This window comes from Atractosteus spatula, chromosome 21 (genome assembly GCF_055471065.1).
Source record: "Atractosteus spatula isolate fAtrSpa1 chromosome 21, fAtrSpa1.hap1, whole genome shotgun sequence".
Lineage (NCBI taxonomy): Eukaryota > Metazoa > Chordata > Actinopteri > Semionotiformes > Lepisosteidae > Atractosteus > Atractosteus spatula.
The window spans coordinates 1,672,993-1,692,899 of record NC_142726.1 but is presented as its reverse complement, the minus strand read 5'-3'; the positions used below and the strand labels follow the sequence as shown (position 1 = coordinate 1,692,899).

Genomic DNA, 19,907 nt, shown 5'->3' with positions numbered 1-19,907 from the left:
TCCCCCTGCTCTCCCCGTTTTTTTCTTCTTCTTTTTATAATTTCCAAATTTCGACACCTATTGACTCAGCCCTGTTAAAGTTCGGTGCTCTAGCATTACACAATGAGCATTACAGAGTATTTTCCAATAGGCATCGTTGGATGCACAGAGGCAGTGAGCTTCGCCCCTTCCACCAGCAAACAGAAATGCATGTTTTATGCAACAGTTTAGGAAAATAAGCTCCACAAACACCACTACCACCATAAATAAAAAGTATACTGTACAGAAACTGGGCTTCTTCACCACTCCACAGTGGAACACTGGCAGAATTCTCCTCTAGTTGTACCTGCAGCACCTTCAAATACAGTGTAATAGTTTGTACATGTCTGCAGATTTCATACACTCTTAACGTAATTAATATGACCGAGATCCCCAATTTCGTTCACTTCTGATGCTCTAAAAATGAAGTGCAGTTTTACTATGAGTTATTAGGATTACACAACACATTTATGAATGAGGTAGTGACTGGTGCATAAAAGACTGCTGAAACACAAGCATACTGATGTTTTTAAATGGAATGTATATGAAATTATATGAGCCAGTGAGATTACCAACAACAACAAATGAGATTAAAAACCAAACACGTGCCATTTATTCTTATCACAGTTTTCCAACAAAGGACAGCGATGATTTGATCGTCTTCAACGGGGCGCTACACCAGGCACAGTCTGAAAAGGCCAGGTGCAGAACTAAATGCTTTATTAGCGTCATGATGTGTAAATACAGAGTTCCTTGATTTTGTCTAAAGTTATCGCAACCTCACTTTTGAGTCATGGGAAGAAGAAAAAGAAAGAGGTTAAAGAGCTTAAAAGGTAATGCGAGGAAAACAAATACATGAAATACTTTTGTTCATTCAGTGACTTATCCACTTAATCACCAGCTGCAAAAAAACGATTTTTAATTTGGCATCGATGGCAGCTTATGTATACTTTCCCTAAAAAAGTCGGATACATGCAGTCTTTATACTGTTTTAGGAAAGTGTGCATTTACAATATTTGGCCTTTAGGAGACTCATCAATACAGTACAGGCAATTATCTACTATCTATTCCAGCCCCACTGACTTGACCCAGAGAGATGAGGGGTTTGTAGACAGTTGTGCACAATCGGAGCTCAGCAAGAGCAGCTGTGAAGGGATGGAACAGAAGATACCATGAGACTGACGCCGACAAGGCCTCCTGGCACAGGCTCTCCAAGAGCAGGCCTGTCCGAGGCTGCCAAGCTCACCAGTTTAACAGTTTAACACTGAGCGACACCTCGCAGCTAAAAAAAACAAAGCTGGAGATACGACAATTTAAAAGAGCTCAAGTAAGCTGCACACCTTACAGGGCCTTGCAGGCTTCAAACACCTGCCTCTTGTGCAACTCGCTTTCGGCCCAAGAGCATTTCGAGTGCCCTGTCCCCTCTCTCCAGCCCAGGGTCTTCTACTCCACGGGCTGCTCTTTCTGATCAGCATGCCCTTGCCTATTCTTCCAAAACTCACAGGCTCAGGGGCGCCTCGGTCGGGCAGCAGGGCCTCAGCCACGCCAACCTCGTGCTCCCCTGCTCTGCCCTCCGCAGGGCGCCCGAGGTGCTCCTCACGGCCAGCTCGGGAAATGCATTGGCTTCTGACAACATCCTGTATTTATCCTGATCAATGGCTGCTGCACAGCAATAACTAGCACTACTGTGTCTTGGATACCCTCATAATGAAAGGACAGCTGACACACAGTCTTACCTAATAGAAAATGAAAGGAAGAGTGTGTTGGAGGTGGGGATCAACAATAATGACTGTTTGTTTAATATACTGCATTCATTTACCTTAGAGGCATGTAAAATGAAGGTCCTGCAGTAGCCTTCTAAAAACTACACCTCATAAAGGTTCAAACAGAAGAAGAGAGAGAAAGATAAGAGTGAAATGCCTTGATTAAGAACTCTCCAAGGGATTTGTACAGCAGTTTCTCCAGCTGCTCTGCCTGCTGGTCAGTCCTGTAGTTGCTGGCTTAGGTGGGCCTGGTCAAGACCAATACTGCCATGTGCTGTGGATTGTGGACTCAATACAGACCCAGAATTAATTAGAAACTAGTAATTAGAAAAAGAAGTAAGCAGCACTGATATAGAAACACAGGACATGTCGGGAGGGAATAAAAACAGCACGTGGGACAGCCCCGCTTTCCCCAGACAAGCTCCACCATGTCCCCTCCGACGCAACCGCCTCTACAGGTCTGGGGCTCCCCGCGAAGTCTCGTCCACCGTTCGGAGGCTTTTATAGTGTTGCGCACGAAGAGTCGACGGTTCTCCCCAGCGCCTTCTGGCGCTGCGCCAGGCGAGCTCCTTGTGTGTTGTGCAGCAGAGCTCCTTCGTGCAGCTCTGGCTGGGGAGGTCTTAAACCGTGGCAGGCAGCAGGGGGAGGAGAGGCGCCCGATATGCCTGTGGAGGCAGCGGCTGTCCAGTCTGCCCGGCTGGGGGCTGCTCCGTCCTCGGCCCGTGTGGGGGAGAGGGGTACCACAGACTGAAGGACTGGGGGTGGGGAGGGGGGGTGCCACAGACTGAAGGTTTCTGGGGTGGGTGGGGGGAGGAGGGGCCTCACACGGAGAATTCGGGGCCACCCCGGCGGGCCGCGCGAGGGAGCAGGCGCCGCAGCCGCAGCCCGGCGAAGGGGTTGATCCACAGCAGGGACGGCTGCCCCCCGAACACGGTCTTCATCCCCTCCCAGCGCATCCTGCGCTCCCACGTGGGCTTCTCGTTCTTCAGCCGCTCGATCTCCTGCCGGACAGGGACAGGCGCGGGTTAGACAGCCGGCGGGCCGGGCGCAAGAGCTGCTATCCCCAGGCCGGCCAGACAGGGCGCAGCTGAGCGCACGCCTTCACACATACAACACTGCCCCTGCACCCGCTGGAAACAACTATAGTACTGTCAGAGACCATTATGGAACTGTACAGGCACAAAAGGAGAGAGCACTCACATTACAGCTAGTTGTGCCGCTGTTAAAAATGTTTTTGAAATAAAAACGTGAATCATTAATGCAGACAGATTAAACAGGCTGGTACCGCGATACCTCTAAAACCCATTTAAGTCAAGCACACCTCTCAGTGACTGCAGAAATCCTTCATGAACCCCTCCTCGAAGAGTAAACTATTCCGCTTTGCCCATGATGAAAACATTCTTGGACAGGTTTGATTTTTTTCCCTGTTTTGCCTCAAGGAGAATGCGATAAAGAGCTCTTTCTAACAGATAAAGCACACGCTATGAACAGAGCTCTCCTCCACAGACAGCCTTTGTTTCACTTTGACCTACCCCAGTCCACATGCATCGCTGTGCCCCTCAGGGGCAGACAGGGCAGAAATCTACACTCACGAAGAACAAGATGCCAGCTTCTCAGGACTCTGGCCTCATCTCTTTAACTGCAGAGTGCACTTCAAAGCAATACTTCAGCCTTTACACAATCGGGGCAAGAGCAGATTTTGAATGCATGGCATTTGGAACACAACAGGGTCATCCTGCCTTTGCATTTCCCTCATGTACGCACACTTGCTACCTTCCGAGCAATAAAACAGTCACTGCAAACCACGATGAGTGATAAAACTTTTTTGTGGCTTTAACTTGTGTTCTCCACGCGCATATTGAGAAACATTTTAATATGCAACACTCATTCCGTAACAAGTAAGCTGTGTATTGTACTCGACATTTCTACCAGTTACTTACAGTAGGAACTTCCTGGGCAAAGCCTTTCTGCATTTAAACAGCAGAACACAAAAGGGATAACTGCAGTTATCCTGTTCAAAAGAACCGGTCTAAATGGCCAACAAAGTCCCTTAAACCTTATCTCACTAATCAGTATGCACTAAAAAAAGAAAATCATAGAAGTGATTAATCCCATATTTTTACGTCTCTTATGCATACAGGACTAAAATGAATTGCTACATCAAATTCTTATTAGCATATGATCAGTTCACGACAGCATGACAGTCTTCCACTCCCAGTATCCATCAAAGTCCACCAAGAATACGAACTGTATGGCAGTGCTCAGACAATAATACGCAGGAAGAGCACAATCCCATCTCTTGTAGCGATTGTACAATCCAGTCCTGGACAGTGCTTGGGATCTGCAATCAGGGAAAATTCCAAATATATCCTTGTTAATCCCGCTGGATCAGTTGTACCAGAATAGTAAACCTTGTTCTCTGTGGTAATGGGCCTGAAAATATATATTTGTTCTCCCTTCAAATTCAATACCCAACTCAAGTCAGGTACTGTACTGGTCCGTCCATCAGAAAGACTTCTTTATTGTGGACTCTTTACTTATATACTGAGTATCAAAAAGGACCAACCAATAATAAATAAGTCATCATCAAGGACTACTACTGCAAGCTACAGCTGCACTGGCATTTTAGTGAACACACCTAAAGTAGTTAAATTCATTATGTTGATTAACGTTTGTCATCAGCAGGTTAGGTTAACAGACGGTCTGCTGTGACAGTCTCAGGCATGGCCACCACAAAACCTGGTGCAGTGCATCTGCAACACATGCTTTGCACCAGGTTCTGAGCCTGGACAATCGTGTGCCCGTTCACTGGTCTCTGAGCCCTAGATAATCAACAAGTCGAGTCACTTCACCGCCTGTGCACGCTCAGTTCTCTCACTGATGCGGCGATATCGTGTTCGTGCCACAGTCAAACATCACCCCCCTGTATTATGCTCAGTTGTGATCAACTAATCAGAATACCACCAAAATATTTAATCATATCCATATATATTCACATACCTACACTTTATTTAAAAAAACATGAATGCATAAAATGTTTCTTTTTCTGAGTGCTCAGATATTCAGCATTTTAAACTGAGCTGTACGCCTGCAATTATTAACAATGTTTCTAAGGGTTGGAATTATTGGGCAAATTGTTTTAGAGCATTTCTACGTACTATAATGAGATTACCATGTTGACAAACAAAGTTACCCAATGTCTGTTGCAGATTGCACACATAAATGAAGAAGTAGGGCACATATCAGAAATCTTGCAAAACCTACAAATTTGACATTTAGTAATTCATTTTAAAACTGATTTCTGATCAAACCTTGGAGAAGGACCTATAATTTAATAGGAACAAACAATCTAAGCATGTTGGTATTTTTAACTTGAGTTAATCTTCTAAGATCCAACACTAAAGAAAAATACATTCCACCATAGAATAAAAAAAACAAACCTCATGATTCTCAACAGTATTATCTGCTCCACATAGGAAGAGCTGAAAGCCATACAACTGGCAAACCACACCTCTCTGCAACAGGGCTTTCAGACAAAGGTTTAAGTAAAAGGATTACAGTAGATATGACCACGTTCAACTTATACAAAATATTAATATTAAGCCATATTAGTCTGGTGTGTATTTTTTAATGATCAGAAAAGCAGAAGAGCCATGAATTCAAAGATTGTGTTTGCATTGCTGGTCCTAAGACATTCATTTTTCTAATTAGGCTGCAAGACCCAAGCTTAAGGCTTTGCTTTCAGCAATCAGCCTCTGAAGGTATTTTGAAATATCTCCTGCACAAGGAGGCTGCTGACTAAAAGAGCCGAATACGTTCTTTATTCTTGCAGATCTGCTTCTTAATGTTACGTTAGGATACTTTAGTGCTTAGCGTAATTAGAAACTGAGTATTCAGAAGAACTTCCATGCACAGAACTTTTTAACACTGGATAAAAAAAAAATCACTGCTCAAGTGCTTTGCAGCTGAAAATGCAAGAGGAAATGTGCAAATGTACCATGAGCAAGTGGATTAATAGAGAGAAGGCTGGATGTAGATTATGCATGTGAATAAAGACAGCCTGTAAATATCTGCATATATAAAGAGAGACACAGAGGAGACAATTGCAGAGCCTGTACTTCACTCACCGTCTCGTCATTGCATATGGAATGGATCTGGGTGCCGAACATGACGGCAGTGAAGGTGAGGAAAAGCAGCCCCTCCAAGCATAGGAAGATCATGAGGATGACGGTCACCGGGGGGGAGAAGTCACTGCACTCTGCAGAAAAATACAGCAGCGGTCCAGCCGTCAGTCAGTCCTCGGGCAGCTCCAACAGTGTGGACATCCAGCATTGTCATTTGAAGATTGAAAATCTTTTTTTACAACACTGGAGCACACTGCTATAAACCTACCACACACAGGCTGCAAAATGATTTGAGGACAGCCATTACTTAATAGGTCAATTGGCTTCTGGGAACGCTGGCCCTGGTGTGGGTAAGAGCATGTCTGTGTGTGTTTGTGTCTGTCTGCCCTGCGATGGACTGGTGTCTCAACCAGAGCGTACCCTGCCTTATGCCTGTGGCTTGCTGGGATAGACTCCAGCTCCCTGCACGACCCTGAATTGGATTCAGTGGTCAGAAAAACTTGCTACGTGTCATGAACATTACAAGTGAATTTGTGGAAGACTAGTCACATATAGTTAAACAGAGTCACAATCGGATGCAATCGGTACAGCTTTTATACAAATGTCCATTAACCTTGGGAGTCCAGCATCGTTTTCCTTCTCCCAGAGAGCTCAATGGTTATTCCATTCAGCACTGCTACTGTACATCCCCAGTGCCGGAGCAGCAGAACGACTGGTGCTTTATACTGGTGGGCCACAGGTACTATCTGCTGCAGCTCTTACACCACTGTAGATATCATTCGATTACATTATTTGCTTGCTTACAATAATGGGGCTGAACTAACATTCAATACAGTCTTCTAAGCTCTGTCACATACACACGCAGCTAGAGGAACCAAACCTCTTTTGTCTTCACACAGGAGCACAGGAGACTACAAGGAGGTTGGATTCAAGTCTACAAAACTCTCAGCTCAAGTGACTACAAGGTGAGCAGAGACGCGTGGATCCAGGCAAGTTGTGATTCAGAGGATGTGCGTTTGCAGCTGGCAGTATGCTGCACCAAACGCGGGCGGTGTTCTTTGAGGCACGCTGAAGCCGAACCCAGACAGTCCGAGGATGATTTGTAGAAAATCACGAATTTAAATGTAACAAAAGGCACCTTGGGTATTTGCATGCCTGGCCTGTAAAGAGGTCTATGGTCACTGACACCTACCACTCCACTGGACTTTGACACAGGAGAAAAACTGCAGTCCACTCAGGATGAGCGCATGGGTGGAAATGACTGCTATATACATCTGCAGAGAGAGAGGAAGAACATTTACATGCTCAGACACAACAATTCATCTCTACCAAAATGAAAAGCAGGCATACATCTTACAACACCGTCAGCACTGGTTTTCTTTGGAACCAGAGCTTTTTTAATCCTTACGTTTCCCTGATACCTCATCATACCTAAAAAAATTAACATGAAAAGAAAAGGATAGTGGAGCCGGGAGCTTTCTATCCCAGGTCTCCTCGTTCAGGTGTTCATGGCCTATTAACTGTTGCTCAGACATAATTAAGGGAGGAACTACTTTCACATCAAGTATTAATCCAACAACAAGTTATTTATACAGCATGATGTAACAGTGCAAGAGTTTAACCGGCCCTGCCAGCTAGCTTCCTGTTTTCCTTTCCGTTAAGCATGGCCCTGAAGAGATCTTTACATGAGAAAGCCCAAAACACCAATTTGCATGAAACGGGGAAAAACAAAACACATAGGAGTTTCTTTTAAACAAGTTTAAAAAAAAAGGTCAAACTCACGACACCTGCATGATACGGTTCAAATTGTTCTTGGGCTAGCACCTTTTGAGGCCCTGAAGATGTTTAGTATCATTCAAAATGATGCCCGCCGCTTCAGAGACATGCCTTGCCTACAGTATTCTGACGTGCATCTTGCAAACAGGCAGGCGGTTTTTGCCAAGGCCTGTCACACTCATTACAGAAGTAACCAAAGTGCACAAAGGGACAAGGTACAACACAAGCAGTGTCCATTAAGAGCAGCTAAAATTCTCTCAGTACTAGCTGACAGTGGGGAAACTCACTCTGTTCTCCACTCTATGTCTCTTCATAAAAAAACACACCTGCCAACACCAGGTGAGCCTCCCGAGTCCCTGTGTTAACTAAAACATCCACCTCAGAAGAGGCTCTACTCACTGTGAAGAGCACAAAAAACTTCTGATTGTTCTCCCCCACGCAGTTGTTGACCCAGGGACAGTGGTGATCCATTTTCCGAATACACCTCTTACAGATACTGTGGAGCAGAGGGAACAGAGAATCATGAAACCACATTACATCTGATTAAAAACCTTCAAAACACGAAGTGCTCTGTTACTTCTGCTGTCTTGTAGGATCTTCAATTATGCTACAAAATATCCCGGTGCTTATCTTAAGCAATCACCCAATTCACCCCAAACTCAACCCATCTGTCAAGACAGCGTCTCGTCCCGGAAACCCACATGGCTGCAGTAGTTTGCATTTTGTTCCTGTTTCAGCTGCTCTGAGCGCAAATGAAAGCGCTCATCGGGCAGAGGTCCTGGTGCTCGAGAGCCCATCGATTTTCGTTTCACTCAATCAATCCCGACAAAGGCGGGAACAAGCGGCAGGTGGCACACTGGAGCGGGAAAGGAGAGAAGTTGGCGACGCGCTTGGAACTCGCCAGGGCCCGCAGGGGGTGCCGCTGTGCTCGAGAAGGGCACTCCTTCCCTCACCTGCAGTGGTGGGCTCTCTCCGGCTTGATGCTGCAGCACTTGGGACACTTGTAAATGACCTCCCCTGGCTTGAGCTGCAGGCTGTCCATGTACTCCTTCGTGGCATTGCCCTTTGGCACAGCACCCTGCAGAGCACAGAGCACAGTGAGCAGGGGACCAGCAGTGCCCTTCCAGACCCAGGCAGGGGCAAAATGGGCTTTGATGCCCCTGTTCTGCTGTGGGGCAACCACGACTTTGGCTTCTGTAAGCAACGCTTGGGATTTGTCAAACCTGAATGAGAACGATGCACTTGCACCACGCAGGAATCAGGGCAAGACCTGCTCTTGACTGGGAAACAGAACTTTACCATTATCCTCAGTTAGTGAGTCAATGGCCACAACTTTAAAAGTTATCAGGGAAAGCTGGTGCTTGTTTAGAAGTGTGGGTTCCTCCTTGCAAGCTGTAAGGTACCCCCAGTCCTAATGTTATCCTGTTCAGTCCCCTCTCTAATAAACGGTGCTTACTCCCAGAGCTCTTCTAAGGACTTTCACACCAAGAACAAAAAGCACTGCAAGGTGCAGGTGATCTCTTGACCTGCCTCCCTTTGCAGCCACATATCGGACATAAACAATATTCCTGTCAGACTTCCTCATGCACCTGGAATCCTGGGCATGGTGAAGACAGTGAGCAGGTAACCTGCAAACACAGACCAATCTGAGTGACATTAGGAAGAGTGTCTGCTCCTACTCTGCACCCACACCGCACTCCTGTAACGTACCGGGGCCCGTCTGCAGAGTTTAGCTGATTAAACGATCAGCATGAGAATTTAGGGAAGGTGTGGACAGCATAGTGTTAACACTGCCTCACTGTAACTGGGCCCCAGGCTCGATTCTGTGTGGAGACTGAGTGTGCTCCCGTGTTCACACAGGGTTTTTTCCAGGTGCTCTGGTTTCCTCCCAACTTTCAAAAACCGCCGTCTCTAAAGAGAGTGTGCGACACCTGTCCAAGGTTCAGCCCTGCCTTGTGCGTGACAGGTTCCTACAGGCTCTGCGACCATTCTGCAATCCTGTCCAGCAGCAAACTGCTTTCAGAAAATGGATGGATGGAAGGTGACTTGGCCCCAGGGGTGTCACACTAGAGAAAAAGATTCTTTGTAATTTTACGGTTACCCCTGAGGTGGACAATCTGAACTTTTATGGCTTAAACATCTCTTCTCCATTTCAGCACTGGCGATAGCCTCAAGCTGGTTAAAAGCGACCGTACCTTTGTTCTGTCGCTGTTTGGTGTAAACATGAATTTGTCTGAATTCCTGTCTTTCTCAGTCTTTCATAGCATCTCTGCACTAGCTGCATTAACGAGACAAATATTCTCTACACTGTAACCTTGTGAGTGCGAGTGCAATGCCACTCTCTGTCTCACATTTCTATACACTGGGGAAGAGCTTGTCCTTCAGGGCAGGTCTAGGAAAACCCCCAGCACAATGCTCCTAATCAGAGTGAGAGCAAAAAAACATCTCTGTTTTCTATCAATTCCCAATTCCTTGCCCTCAGCTGCTTGGTTTCTGGCTGACTCAGGTAAGGCTGCCGGTGCGCTTTTGACAGCACAGCAGCATTTCTGTGCAGAAAAGGCACCGTAAGCACCTTCAACAGCAGAGGAAAGAAATCGCACACGGAGCTGGGGGACCCAAATATACACACATCCAGGGAGACCTCTGCACCCCACACATGCCGGAGAATATACGAGATGCCTGAGATTACATCACAAAGGCAAACAACTCTCTTTGTGCTGTGTAACTATCTTGGCATGCTAAAACATAAAACCATAAGATATAAAGGACTGAGTGGGTCACTCCTGTACAGTGAAACACAATATGAGAGACCTGCGGAGCCGACGGCTCTTACCGCCTTCCCACAATCCCCTGTGTCTTGACCTCCCTCCCAGCCCACCCACTCACCGGGTCAGTCAGCATGGTGCGCAGGTGCGAGGACAGGGCCAGCACAGCCAAGCAGTTGAAGGCCACGCCGTTGATCAGGGCGTACCAGAAGCTCTTGGAGGGCAGCAGCATGACGAAGGTCACCACGAAGTCGGCGTAGAGGACCAGGAACCAGGTCATGAAGGCGCAGATCATGCCGCAGCCGTCCCGGATGAACCAGACGCGCTCCCCGTCACCTGGGGGCCCCTCGAAGTCCTCCTCCCCACCCAGCAGAGGATGGTGCTCCACATCACGAAGCCGGTGGCCCGAAGACTGCATGCTCCCTGACCTGGGAGAAGACAGACTTGATGCGCTCCCCGAGATCAGTTATTAGTCACGCCCATCCCTCCTCCTTCCTTCCGCTGCAGGGGAGGCCAAGAGCTGCCGGCGGGGTACGCCCTGGATGGGACGCCAATCCAAGGCAGGGCACACACTGATGAGCTCACACTCACACCAGGCCCAGATTTACATACAGTGTTAGAAACACAAGGGGCTGTTCTTAGAAGTCTCAAAAAAAAAGTGTAAGACAGTTTGACAAACATTTTAAGAGTCTGACTGTACTATCTATACTGATCACACCAAGTTGGATTTGTGCACCCATGAGAAAACATGGGGGCATCGCTACCTTGCAGCGCTGGGGTCCTGGGATCAATCCCAAGGGTGCTGTCTGTGTGGAGCTTGTGTGTTCCCCCTGAGCCCCCATGGGTTTCCTCCCACAGCCCCACATGCTGATAGGCTAGACGGCTTCTGGGAAAATTGGCTCTGGTATGAGTGTGCGTCTGTGTGAGGGACTGTGTGTCTCGTCCAGGGTGTCCTGGGTGTACCCCGCCTTGCACCTGCTGCCTGCTGGGATAGGCTCAATCTCCCCCACAGCCCTGTATAAATAAATAAACATTTATTTAAATAATAAAGGATAATAAAGGATAAACTGGTTAGGAAATGGATCTATGGATAGAGTAAACAATCAAAAATCTTTGTCTCATGAACTTAAAGACTACAAGTGAATTTGTGAAACATTAGTCAAAAATAATCAAGAAGACTGTCCTGGGAGAACATCCTAGGGGAAAAAAGAAGTCTCCTCTACTTTGTTTACTTGAAAAGCTGTATCCAGGCTTGTGAGTTTGCTACTTTACTCTGACATACTGAAGTTCTCCCTTACAAGAGCCACTTCAGGACTCATGCTTGGTCACGTGAATAACACCACTAAGTAGTAGTATTAACACTCCACTATAGCACAGACGTGCACATTCTTCAATTCAATATTTAATTAGGTATAAAGCATCAGACACAGAAACTCCTGCTTGATCATGTCACTGTTCTAACCTTCATTTAACACTGGGAGTGAAATAAATACAATTTGTTCTTCAGAAAGCAAAAAAAAAAACTCCACTGGCGTTAGAACGGCAAGCCAAGGAAAGTGGCGATTTATTCGTATATTTAAACTTAGTTTAGATACCAAAACAAAATCCAAATCTCTTTTTCTAAAACACAATATCAATGAAGAAACAGAACGAGATTCAAGACATTCTGTCTTAAAGGAGGTTCTAGATAGAAAGGTGAGGTTCAAGGTTTCGGAGGAAAGATGAAGTAACATAAATACCAGCGGCCAACCAAAACAAGAATGGGAGTGGGCAATATTTTCAGACAAACAGCTCAAGAAATGAATTTTAAAAAATGGGTTCACCTGACTCAAGCAAAGTAAATGCAAAAGAGGAGACACTAGACACCGACACTGACCAGAGCTGCCTTCCTCAAGGAAGCATTTGCCTGACTTGACCGCCTGAGAGGACTCTGTGCCAGCTGTATCCTTGGCACAGACGGCGGTGTGCTTCCTCCTTGTGCGAATGCACAGAAAAGGGCCAGCAAGGAGACAGCCGAGACACAGATCATCTGTGACAACTCTCACCCTGAAAGATCAGGCACTGTAATTAGAATGACAAATAACCCTGCAACGTTAACTGCTGAGAGGTTACAGGATCCAAATGACTTCTTACTAATTTGGGGTCAAAAAAAGAAACTCGCAATGTTGCTTCATGTTAAAATGACACTAGCTGAAGGAACTACTGGGCAACAATAGAAATAAATTTGTCCAAAAAAATGCATATTTCTGGTAAAGCATGAAGTCTCTCGATAGCGACCATATCATACTTGGCCACATTTTCTACATTAACTGAGCCATTACTGAAACAAATCAGCATTAAAAACCAGTGAAGGGCTCCGTCAGCGATTATAAAATACTGTAAATTCATTTCTAGATGACAAGAATGCAAAGGATGTGTTCTAGTTTGGCATTCATGCTTTCAAGTTGCAAAACCACCATGGCAAGCTTACAGACAGCCCACATTAAGACAGAACAAATTTTCCACCTGCCAGTAAGAGACCTCTCTCTCTGCTGACAAACACCTATTGTGACTAGATGCAACCTTGTTTAAATTCCTTAAGTTTTGCAATGGCATGGCTGTTGAATGGCTACATTTAAATATGAAAACCGATACCTGTCTGGGTTACAAAAAAACTGGCCAAGGCCAGACAAGAAAAAAAAAGGGGGAAAGAGATTTAATAAATTTCCAGGAACTGTTTTTATGTTTGCGGACTAGTGAACAAAAGAAGTTCCTCTTGCAATATGGCTGTAATGGGATGGAGAGTGAGTCACTGTCATGCTGGGCGTGATCACAGGGCCTGACTGTGGGTGCTCGTCCATGTCAGGGCATGTGGTGAGTGACCAGGCCATGCAGGAATGGTCAGACTGCAGCAGAGTGGGATCAGGTCCCACATGGGACACTGTTGTTGTAATCATGAGAATGGTACCTCATTCAGACTGCTGTAATAAATGCTTTAAAAAATCATCATATCAAGCCATCAGTGTAAATGAACATATGCTCTCAATTCACTTAAAATACTTAAAAGATTAAAGTACACACCACCGGCGCTATTACCACAGAGCATATATTCTACTGTTACGATACCTTTTAGCATGTTAATTCCAGAGAGTCTAAAACAAATAACAGAAATTAGAACAATAACAATTTCATCAACGCTTTTAAAAAAAACGAAAGGGCCAATAGCTGTCATGAATTTACAAAGCTTATGTGAAGCTGAAGACGGCATTTAGCATTTGCCAGAAAACAACGGAAAACTTGCTCTCGCTTAGCCAGTACATCTTCTTCATTCCGCAGTTTTTATCTATCCAGCCAGACGTTTCTTCTAAAACATCTCGGGAAGTGGGCACCAACAACACAACTCGAGAACACTTTACAACGCGTGAAGAAATCGTAAGAAATGCCGCCTGTGCTGAGGCCCAAGTAAACCATTCCGGATTTCCCACGCGCGTCTTTAGAGTCTCCGCCCTTCGGGGGCTCAAGCAGACCAAGATCAAGGCTTTCGACGGCACTTGAATCAGACCCGCTCATCCTCCCCTCTTCTGTTCAAGACTCAACTCTCGACGAAGCCGATTGGAAAATCTCGCCCTGCCCCGAGACGCAAACGCACAGAGACGCAGCCCGGCAGGAACACGCGGAAACGCAGGGCCTGTGCCGTCAGACACCACAAGCCCCTGGGTCCTTGGCCTGTCCTCGCACCCGCCGGCAGGAAACCGTCTCCCTTCCGGTCCTCCTTCCGGTAACCCCACCTCGTCCTGCTCCTTGCCCTGCCCCCGCCAGCACAGCGCCCGCTGGCTGCGATGATGGCTGGGCTGCCGCAATGGCTCTCCTGCGGGCAGCCCAACATGCTGGCAACCTGCTTAACTGGCGGCAGGCTCCCCTGGCCGCTGGCTGGGAACAGAGAGAACCTACCGTGAAGCCTCACGACGGAGGAGACGCGCCCGCCTCCCTCCGTCTCGAGAAGCTGGATGCCAGCCACATGCCCCTGAACGAATCCCAGTCGTGTGTCTAATTCTGTACAGCTCTGCTCCTTGATAAGTGAAAGGCAAGGGGCCAAGAGCTCCAAGGTCAAGGCGACAACCCAACAGGAAAACCACAGAGGTCGTGTCATCGCCCTACTGGAGACGGCTTCAATCCGCCCGCACGCGGCTGGCACAGGCCAGCGTCATCGGGAGCCGCGCGACGCTTTCGTCTTCAGGAAATAACAGAACAGAGCTATTTTCTTCGCCAGACAAGTTAAAAAAAAATAGGTAATGAATAGGGGCCCCAACAATGAACTATTTAACCGGATACCAACTAATTCTAGTACTTTGTTTTCTTGTTCCCATTTCACCGCGAGGTCGAACCTAGAAGCTCGTTGTCAGGAAGGCCCTCAGCCGAGAAGAGCAAAGTATTGATTTTCCCACCAAAGAGCTCCAGAGTGAAAAGACTGGAGCACTAATTGGAAGAACAGATGCTGTTCCAGCTGCTGCCTCTATTCTCGGCCTGCTGTCAGGGGTGCTACAGGAGAGCAGTTAGGCCCACGCGTACAACTTACAGTATCGGGTTCCGAGCAACTGACCTCAGGGATCACCTCCAGAAAATCCCAGGGGTCAAAGCGGAGCGGGGCAGAAATGCTTTTTACTTACCGGCTAATCAGAGCATTATTAAAAAAAATTAAAAGTTTTGCATTTTACCATCACCAAACTGAGGAAAAAGAGATACAGTTGTTCCTTCAGAACATCACCCAAGAACTGCTCATTTCAGTGCCTGTGCACAAGGAGGATTGTACTTACAAGGGCCTCGACCTTTCTTCCCAGGATAGGATAAAGCCCCCCATTTAACATCACTGTTTATTTGACAACTATCACCCCCCCTGCAAGCTTGAGTCCCCGTGAACTCACCTCAGAATTTCAGTCTCGTACAGGCATGCCGTCCACTCATCAGGCCCGTGGCCGAGCGAGGTCTACCGAACAGCATTCAAGAGCCGGACACCTAGAAACACACCCAGAGCCTTCATTTGAGAATGCAAGCGTGTCAATATTCCACCTGCTCGGGGACAAAGAGCCCAAGTAAAATGCACCATGACAACCAAGATTTATTGCCAGGACTAAAAGCGACCTCTTTTCCAAGCTTCCACGCACTGAAACGTGCTTTGTAATGAAAGAGCCCTGCTGCAGATTATACACCAGGAGAGCCTGCATGATTGCTACCAATTTCAAATGAGCTTTAATGTAGTGGTGCCATAATCATAAAAATAATGCCAGCAATCAAAGGGCTTTTTGCCACACGACTCCATGTTCCCCTTTTAAATTGCTTTAGATTGTGCCTCCATATGTTCTACACAGCTAACTACTTCAATGCAATCATTTTCTTGCTGTCGGCAAAATAAAAGCAGTGCATCACTTTATTTCAGCGACAAATTTTGCATGAAACAAGTCACACTCAGAGCACCCCTGCCTTTACAAAAGCTCTACTGTGCATGTTGGGACAGCTTGTTTTTATCTGTGGTGAGAAAACAAGGTGGAGGGCTATAGCTGCAATGTCAAAAGACAGATAAACAACTTAAAACAAAAGATGACAGAAGAACCCCAGGGGATCCCAGCAAATCCTTCACACCGCCAGCCTGCGCTGCTTCCAAGAGAGCCCAGAGCCTCTGAGAAACGGGTGATCGATGCAGCTCATGTACAAGCTCGGGTTTCTCGGGCGTCAGCCCTCGCAGAACGGATTCGCCAAGGTCACTGGATAGTGCTGCAGGCTTCTTCACGCTAGCCCCCAGCACCAACTTAGCGCCCAAGGCGAACCCCGGGCTGGCCAAACTCCGACTTGCCTGCAGCTCGTGCCAATTACATCCCTTGTGCTCCGCTGATCAGAATGAGAAGTACAGTACTGCGCAGCGGGGGGGTAAACACACCAATTAGCATAACCAGCCTACCCTGTTCTCTAGTTTGGCTTTCTTCCTGCCTCGTTTGACTCTGGGAAGTCTTGGCCACCCATGTGCCTTGTGAGTCCGTCTGGAACGTGCAACGTCAGACCAAGACGCATTCAGAAACAAAATAAATCACAACACGGCCCAGCCCTGTGTAACGAGGCACGCTTGTAAAGCAACATAACGAGACCGGGAGTCTGCAGCAGAAGTGCCCTTGTGGACTTCTCATCTGTGATTATCAGTGAGAGAAGAAACTCTGAAAGCACGCAGTCCAAATGCAAAGGCAATCCACACTTAACCATGCGAGAATGCTCAATGCATGAGCTGAAACAGTAAATGCAGTTTCTAGGTTTTTTTAGTTACTCACGTTAGATTTCAAGCACCAGGGTGAAGTTATTTTAAGGATGCCCAAAGCAACAACCTGGTCTACTTTTCAATGCTCAATAAATGGTAACTTCAGCAGGTTTTTGGGTCACTTTAACTGGTCACCCTCCTTTTTTCTACACCAGACAACACTCATAGGACTGATCTGATCGTCGTTTCCATTATTTAGAACATGATTCTTGTCCTTGGGGAGCTAAGTTTGTGAGAGGCTGGGGGGAGTCCCAGATTTCCTCTAGGGTAGAACACCCCCTTAACGAGCTGGCTGAAGGGGTGAGATGCACTAAAAGCTCTTTGCCATCACAAAAGAGACCCTCCCCAGACCTCTCAGATGCTGTTTTTATTCTGGCCAGATACTACAAATACCATTCGGAGATTTCTACAAGAGCAAGAAACCCCACTGAAGAAAAAAAATCAATTCCACTGAGAATACCTACAGCCCAGTTTTAGAAGGTTGTACAGTTACATTTTTAAATATCCACAACCTAAATGTGCTTAAAACTGAATTCTAGATCTTTAACCCAGATTCTCCCAAATGTAAAACGACAAGAACAAATTGAGCAAACACAGGGAATTCAAAACCACAATGACGTTCTGATTCAGAATGATTTTTAAAAATGATTTTCTACATAAGTTAAACATAAATCTCTTCTTTAACTGACTTCAGGTGCGCAGGTGTCTAAGGAGGCAGAATAAAGCTAAACCTTTTTAATTTTAACGTACTAAAAAAGAAATGCTGTCAACCATTATAATTAGCAGAATCGTAAAGGCTAATGGAGAGCATTTGTACAAACAATTGCCACTAATCCAAAGCCTCGCCCTACCAAACACACAATTCACACTGAACCTTTGCCGAGACGAAAACACAACTCCTTTGACCCTGGTCTCAGCTTTCACGCTGAAAGACGAGCACTTACAATGTTCAGGAAAATGGAAGGACAAATGTACGTTAATAGTATTATTTTTTACATGATTCCATTTTTAAACCAGAAATGTGATCAGGAATCAGAGCTTCGCTCTCAGCACTGTTGTTGAGAGAGCCCCCCCGTTTCAATAAAGTACCAAGCTTTCTCCACCGGGGGGGGAGAGTTCTGGCCTGTCTCAGACACCGAGATCAATTACAGCGCTCCTGCCCCACATAACCCATCAATCACAGACGGCAACTTCTCCGAGCAGCCGGGGGAAAGACGCCCCATCTCCTTTTCCCTCTTGAACTTCCTGGACGCTCACTCGATACAAAGTGTTTTCACGTCGAGTCTTTACGCCGCTGAATTGCGTCTTTCCCCCCCCCCCTCCAAATGGCAACAGTTTAAAACCGCGTTTCTCGGCCCCCCTGTGCCCAAAAAGCTCTTAGCGGCAGTGACCAGCACAGCCTTCAGAAGGATAACTTCAGACACCCACCCCAGTCGTCAAATGTTTGTTAAAATCGCAAGAGGCTGGGGATGCATTTTTGTAAAAAAACAATCTCTCTGCTGCACTGCTCACGAAGCGTGCTCGCCAGCTGTCCGGAGTTTTCCTCCCAGAAGGAAGCGTTTATTATTAATGTAGATTTTCGAGGAACTGATAAAAAAAGTAAATTATTTCGAAGTACGATTTCACCTTGCGCCTTAAGCCAGTACGATAAGCAAAGCTACTGTACAGACGAGGAGCAGTTAAACACTTTTCGCCAATAACATGCCTGTATTAAAATGAGCTTGTGGCAGACAAGTGGCCATTCCCTCTGGTTATTTCATATTTCACCTTGTACACAGGTATTATTAATTCCTACCTTAATGTAAATAGTTGCGGATGCCTACTTAAACGTGAGCAGATGAGCTCAGGCTATTTTGACAAACGAAAGAGGAGTTAAAGACGGAGGATTTAATACATTAGCTTCAGAATCACTCACCGCAGAAGATGCCACACAGAGCGCTTTACCGATTTTCAGCCAGCCCTGTACTTTAATAATATACATATGCCCTTCCTAAATTACTGCACCTTTAACGGGGCGAGAGCTGGCTCTTTGGAAAACAGGTTTGCATTCGCTAACAGATTAATAGCAATAGATCTGCGATTGGCAATGTTGCTAGCTCAGCCACCGGTATTTCAGACCAGGAAAGGTTAAAAGGCAACGTTATGACATGTGTGAAAACATTTCACTCTCGTGAGCGTAAAAAAAATCTAAGCTTTGTTTAATATAGCAAAACACAAAATCAAACAACATATTGCACACTCCGCTCGGGAGAATTTACGATTCTCCGTGTTGGGTAATTAGCAAGCTACTGTTCGTTACAAATAAACCAGCTCTAATATACATGTGTACCAGCGATTTATTTTCTTATGTTCAACTCGCATATTAACATAGATTGCTGCGATGCCCCTCTTACCGAATAGTCCTTGTTTCGGAAGCTGTAGTATTTTCCTTTGTTACAGTTAAGTGTAAAAAGATTTGATTCGTTTCATTGCAGTTACCCCCATTGTAATCTGACTCACACCGTACGTAAAAAAAACACTTCCGGGGTTTGCTTCGGGTCTTTCCGGAATTCTTCGGCGTTTCAGACTCGGCTGTTTACGGACAGGATCGGAAGAGTTCGGGGACTTCGTCCCCCGTAGTTCAGCGTTTGCCCGCAGATAGTCGATACCGGGGTCTGTGAAGAACCTTCCTCTGTTTTACAGTATAGGGGGCGGAAACACCCCCACCAATTCTTAAATTCGTAATACAAAAATACGCGATCAAACTACACAATTAAAACAAAATCTTAGTTTTGGGATATGCTACAGTTTTAGACTTTTAACGCTTCCATGTACCAAACGAATGAAATTTAAATACTAATCACCGTTTTCCTTTTACTGTAAACTGTTGAAAGGGAGATTCTGGTTTTCGGACATCCAATGTGCTTTTTCTTTCCTTGTTTTCGAAGCCTGTTCGGAAAGATGCGTCTTCCAGATGGCTCGCAACACAAGATTAACATATCACTGCAATCACACGTTAGTTAACACGACAATTAAAAGACAGCCCACACCTGATGAACTGTACATTAAACGTCCGGTATTGGACAAAAACACTGCTTTTTTTTCCATCTGTGCATCATTAAAGTGACGCACAAGCCCGTCAGGTGTTCACCTAGGAGACCAGTTCTTCCGGCGCAGATCTTTGACGTCACAGACCATCTCC

The 19,907-nt window shown here is 46.1% G+C and overlaps 1 protein-coding gene across 2 annotated transcripts; it reads right to left on the bottom strand.

The window, feature by feature from the left end:
* Positions 1-608: 608 nt before the first annotated feature.
* On the bottom strand, positions 609-19,878 carry zdhhc7 (zDHHC palmitoyltransferase 7). 2 transcript variants are annotated; one of them, XM_088938547.1, is made up of 8 exons: positions 19,570-19,878; positions 15,348-15,438; positions 10,568-10,874; positions 8,635-8,759; positions 8,081-8,177; positions 7,098-7,179; positions 5,909-6,039; positions 609-2,782 (listed from the first exon to the last, which is right to left on the bottom strand). In XM_088938547.1, exons 3-8 carry the CDS (start codon positions 10,862-10,864, stop codon positions 2,603-2,605), a joined length of 912 nt encoding a protein of 303 aa, XP_088794673.1. In that variant the 5' UTR covers positions 10,865-10,874; positions 15,348-15,438; positions 19,570-19,878; the 3' UTR covers positions 609-2,602. The 2 variants fall into 2 exon arrangements, with proteins under 2 accessions (XP_088794673.1, XP_088794672.1); XM_088938546.1 differs by having other exon boundaries at positions 19,120-19,843.
* Positions 19,879-19,907: the final 29 nt, after the last annotated feature.

Coding starts and splice junctions, on each gene's coding strand:
- zdhhc7 (XM_088938547.1), bottom strand. CDS start 10,864: ATGCAGTCTTCGGGCCACCGGCTTCGTGATGTGGAGCACCATCCTCTG. Junction 8,760..10,567: donor GCACCATGCTGACTGACCCG/GTGAGTGGGTGG, acceptor TGTGCTCTGCAG/GGTGCTGTGCCAAAGGGCAA. Junction 7,180..8,080: donor AGTTTTTTGTGCTCTTCACA/GTGAGTAGAGCC, acceptor CTCTCTCTGCAG/ATGTATATAGCAGTCATTTC.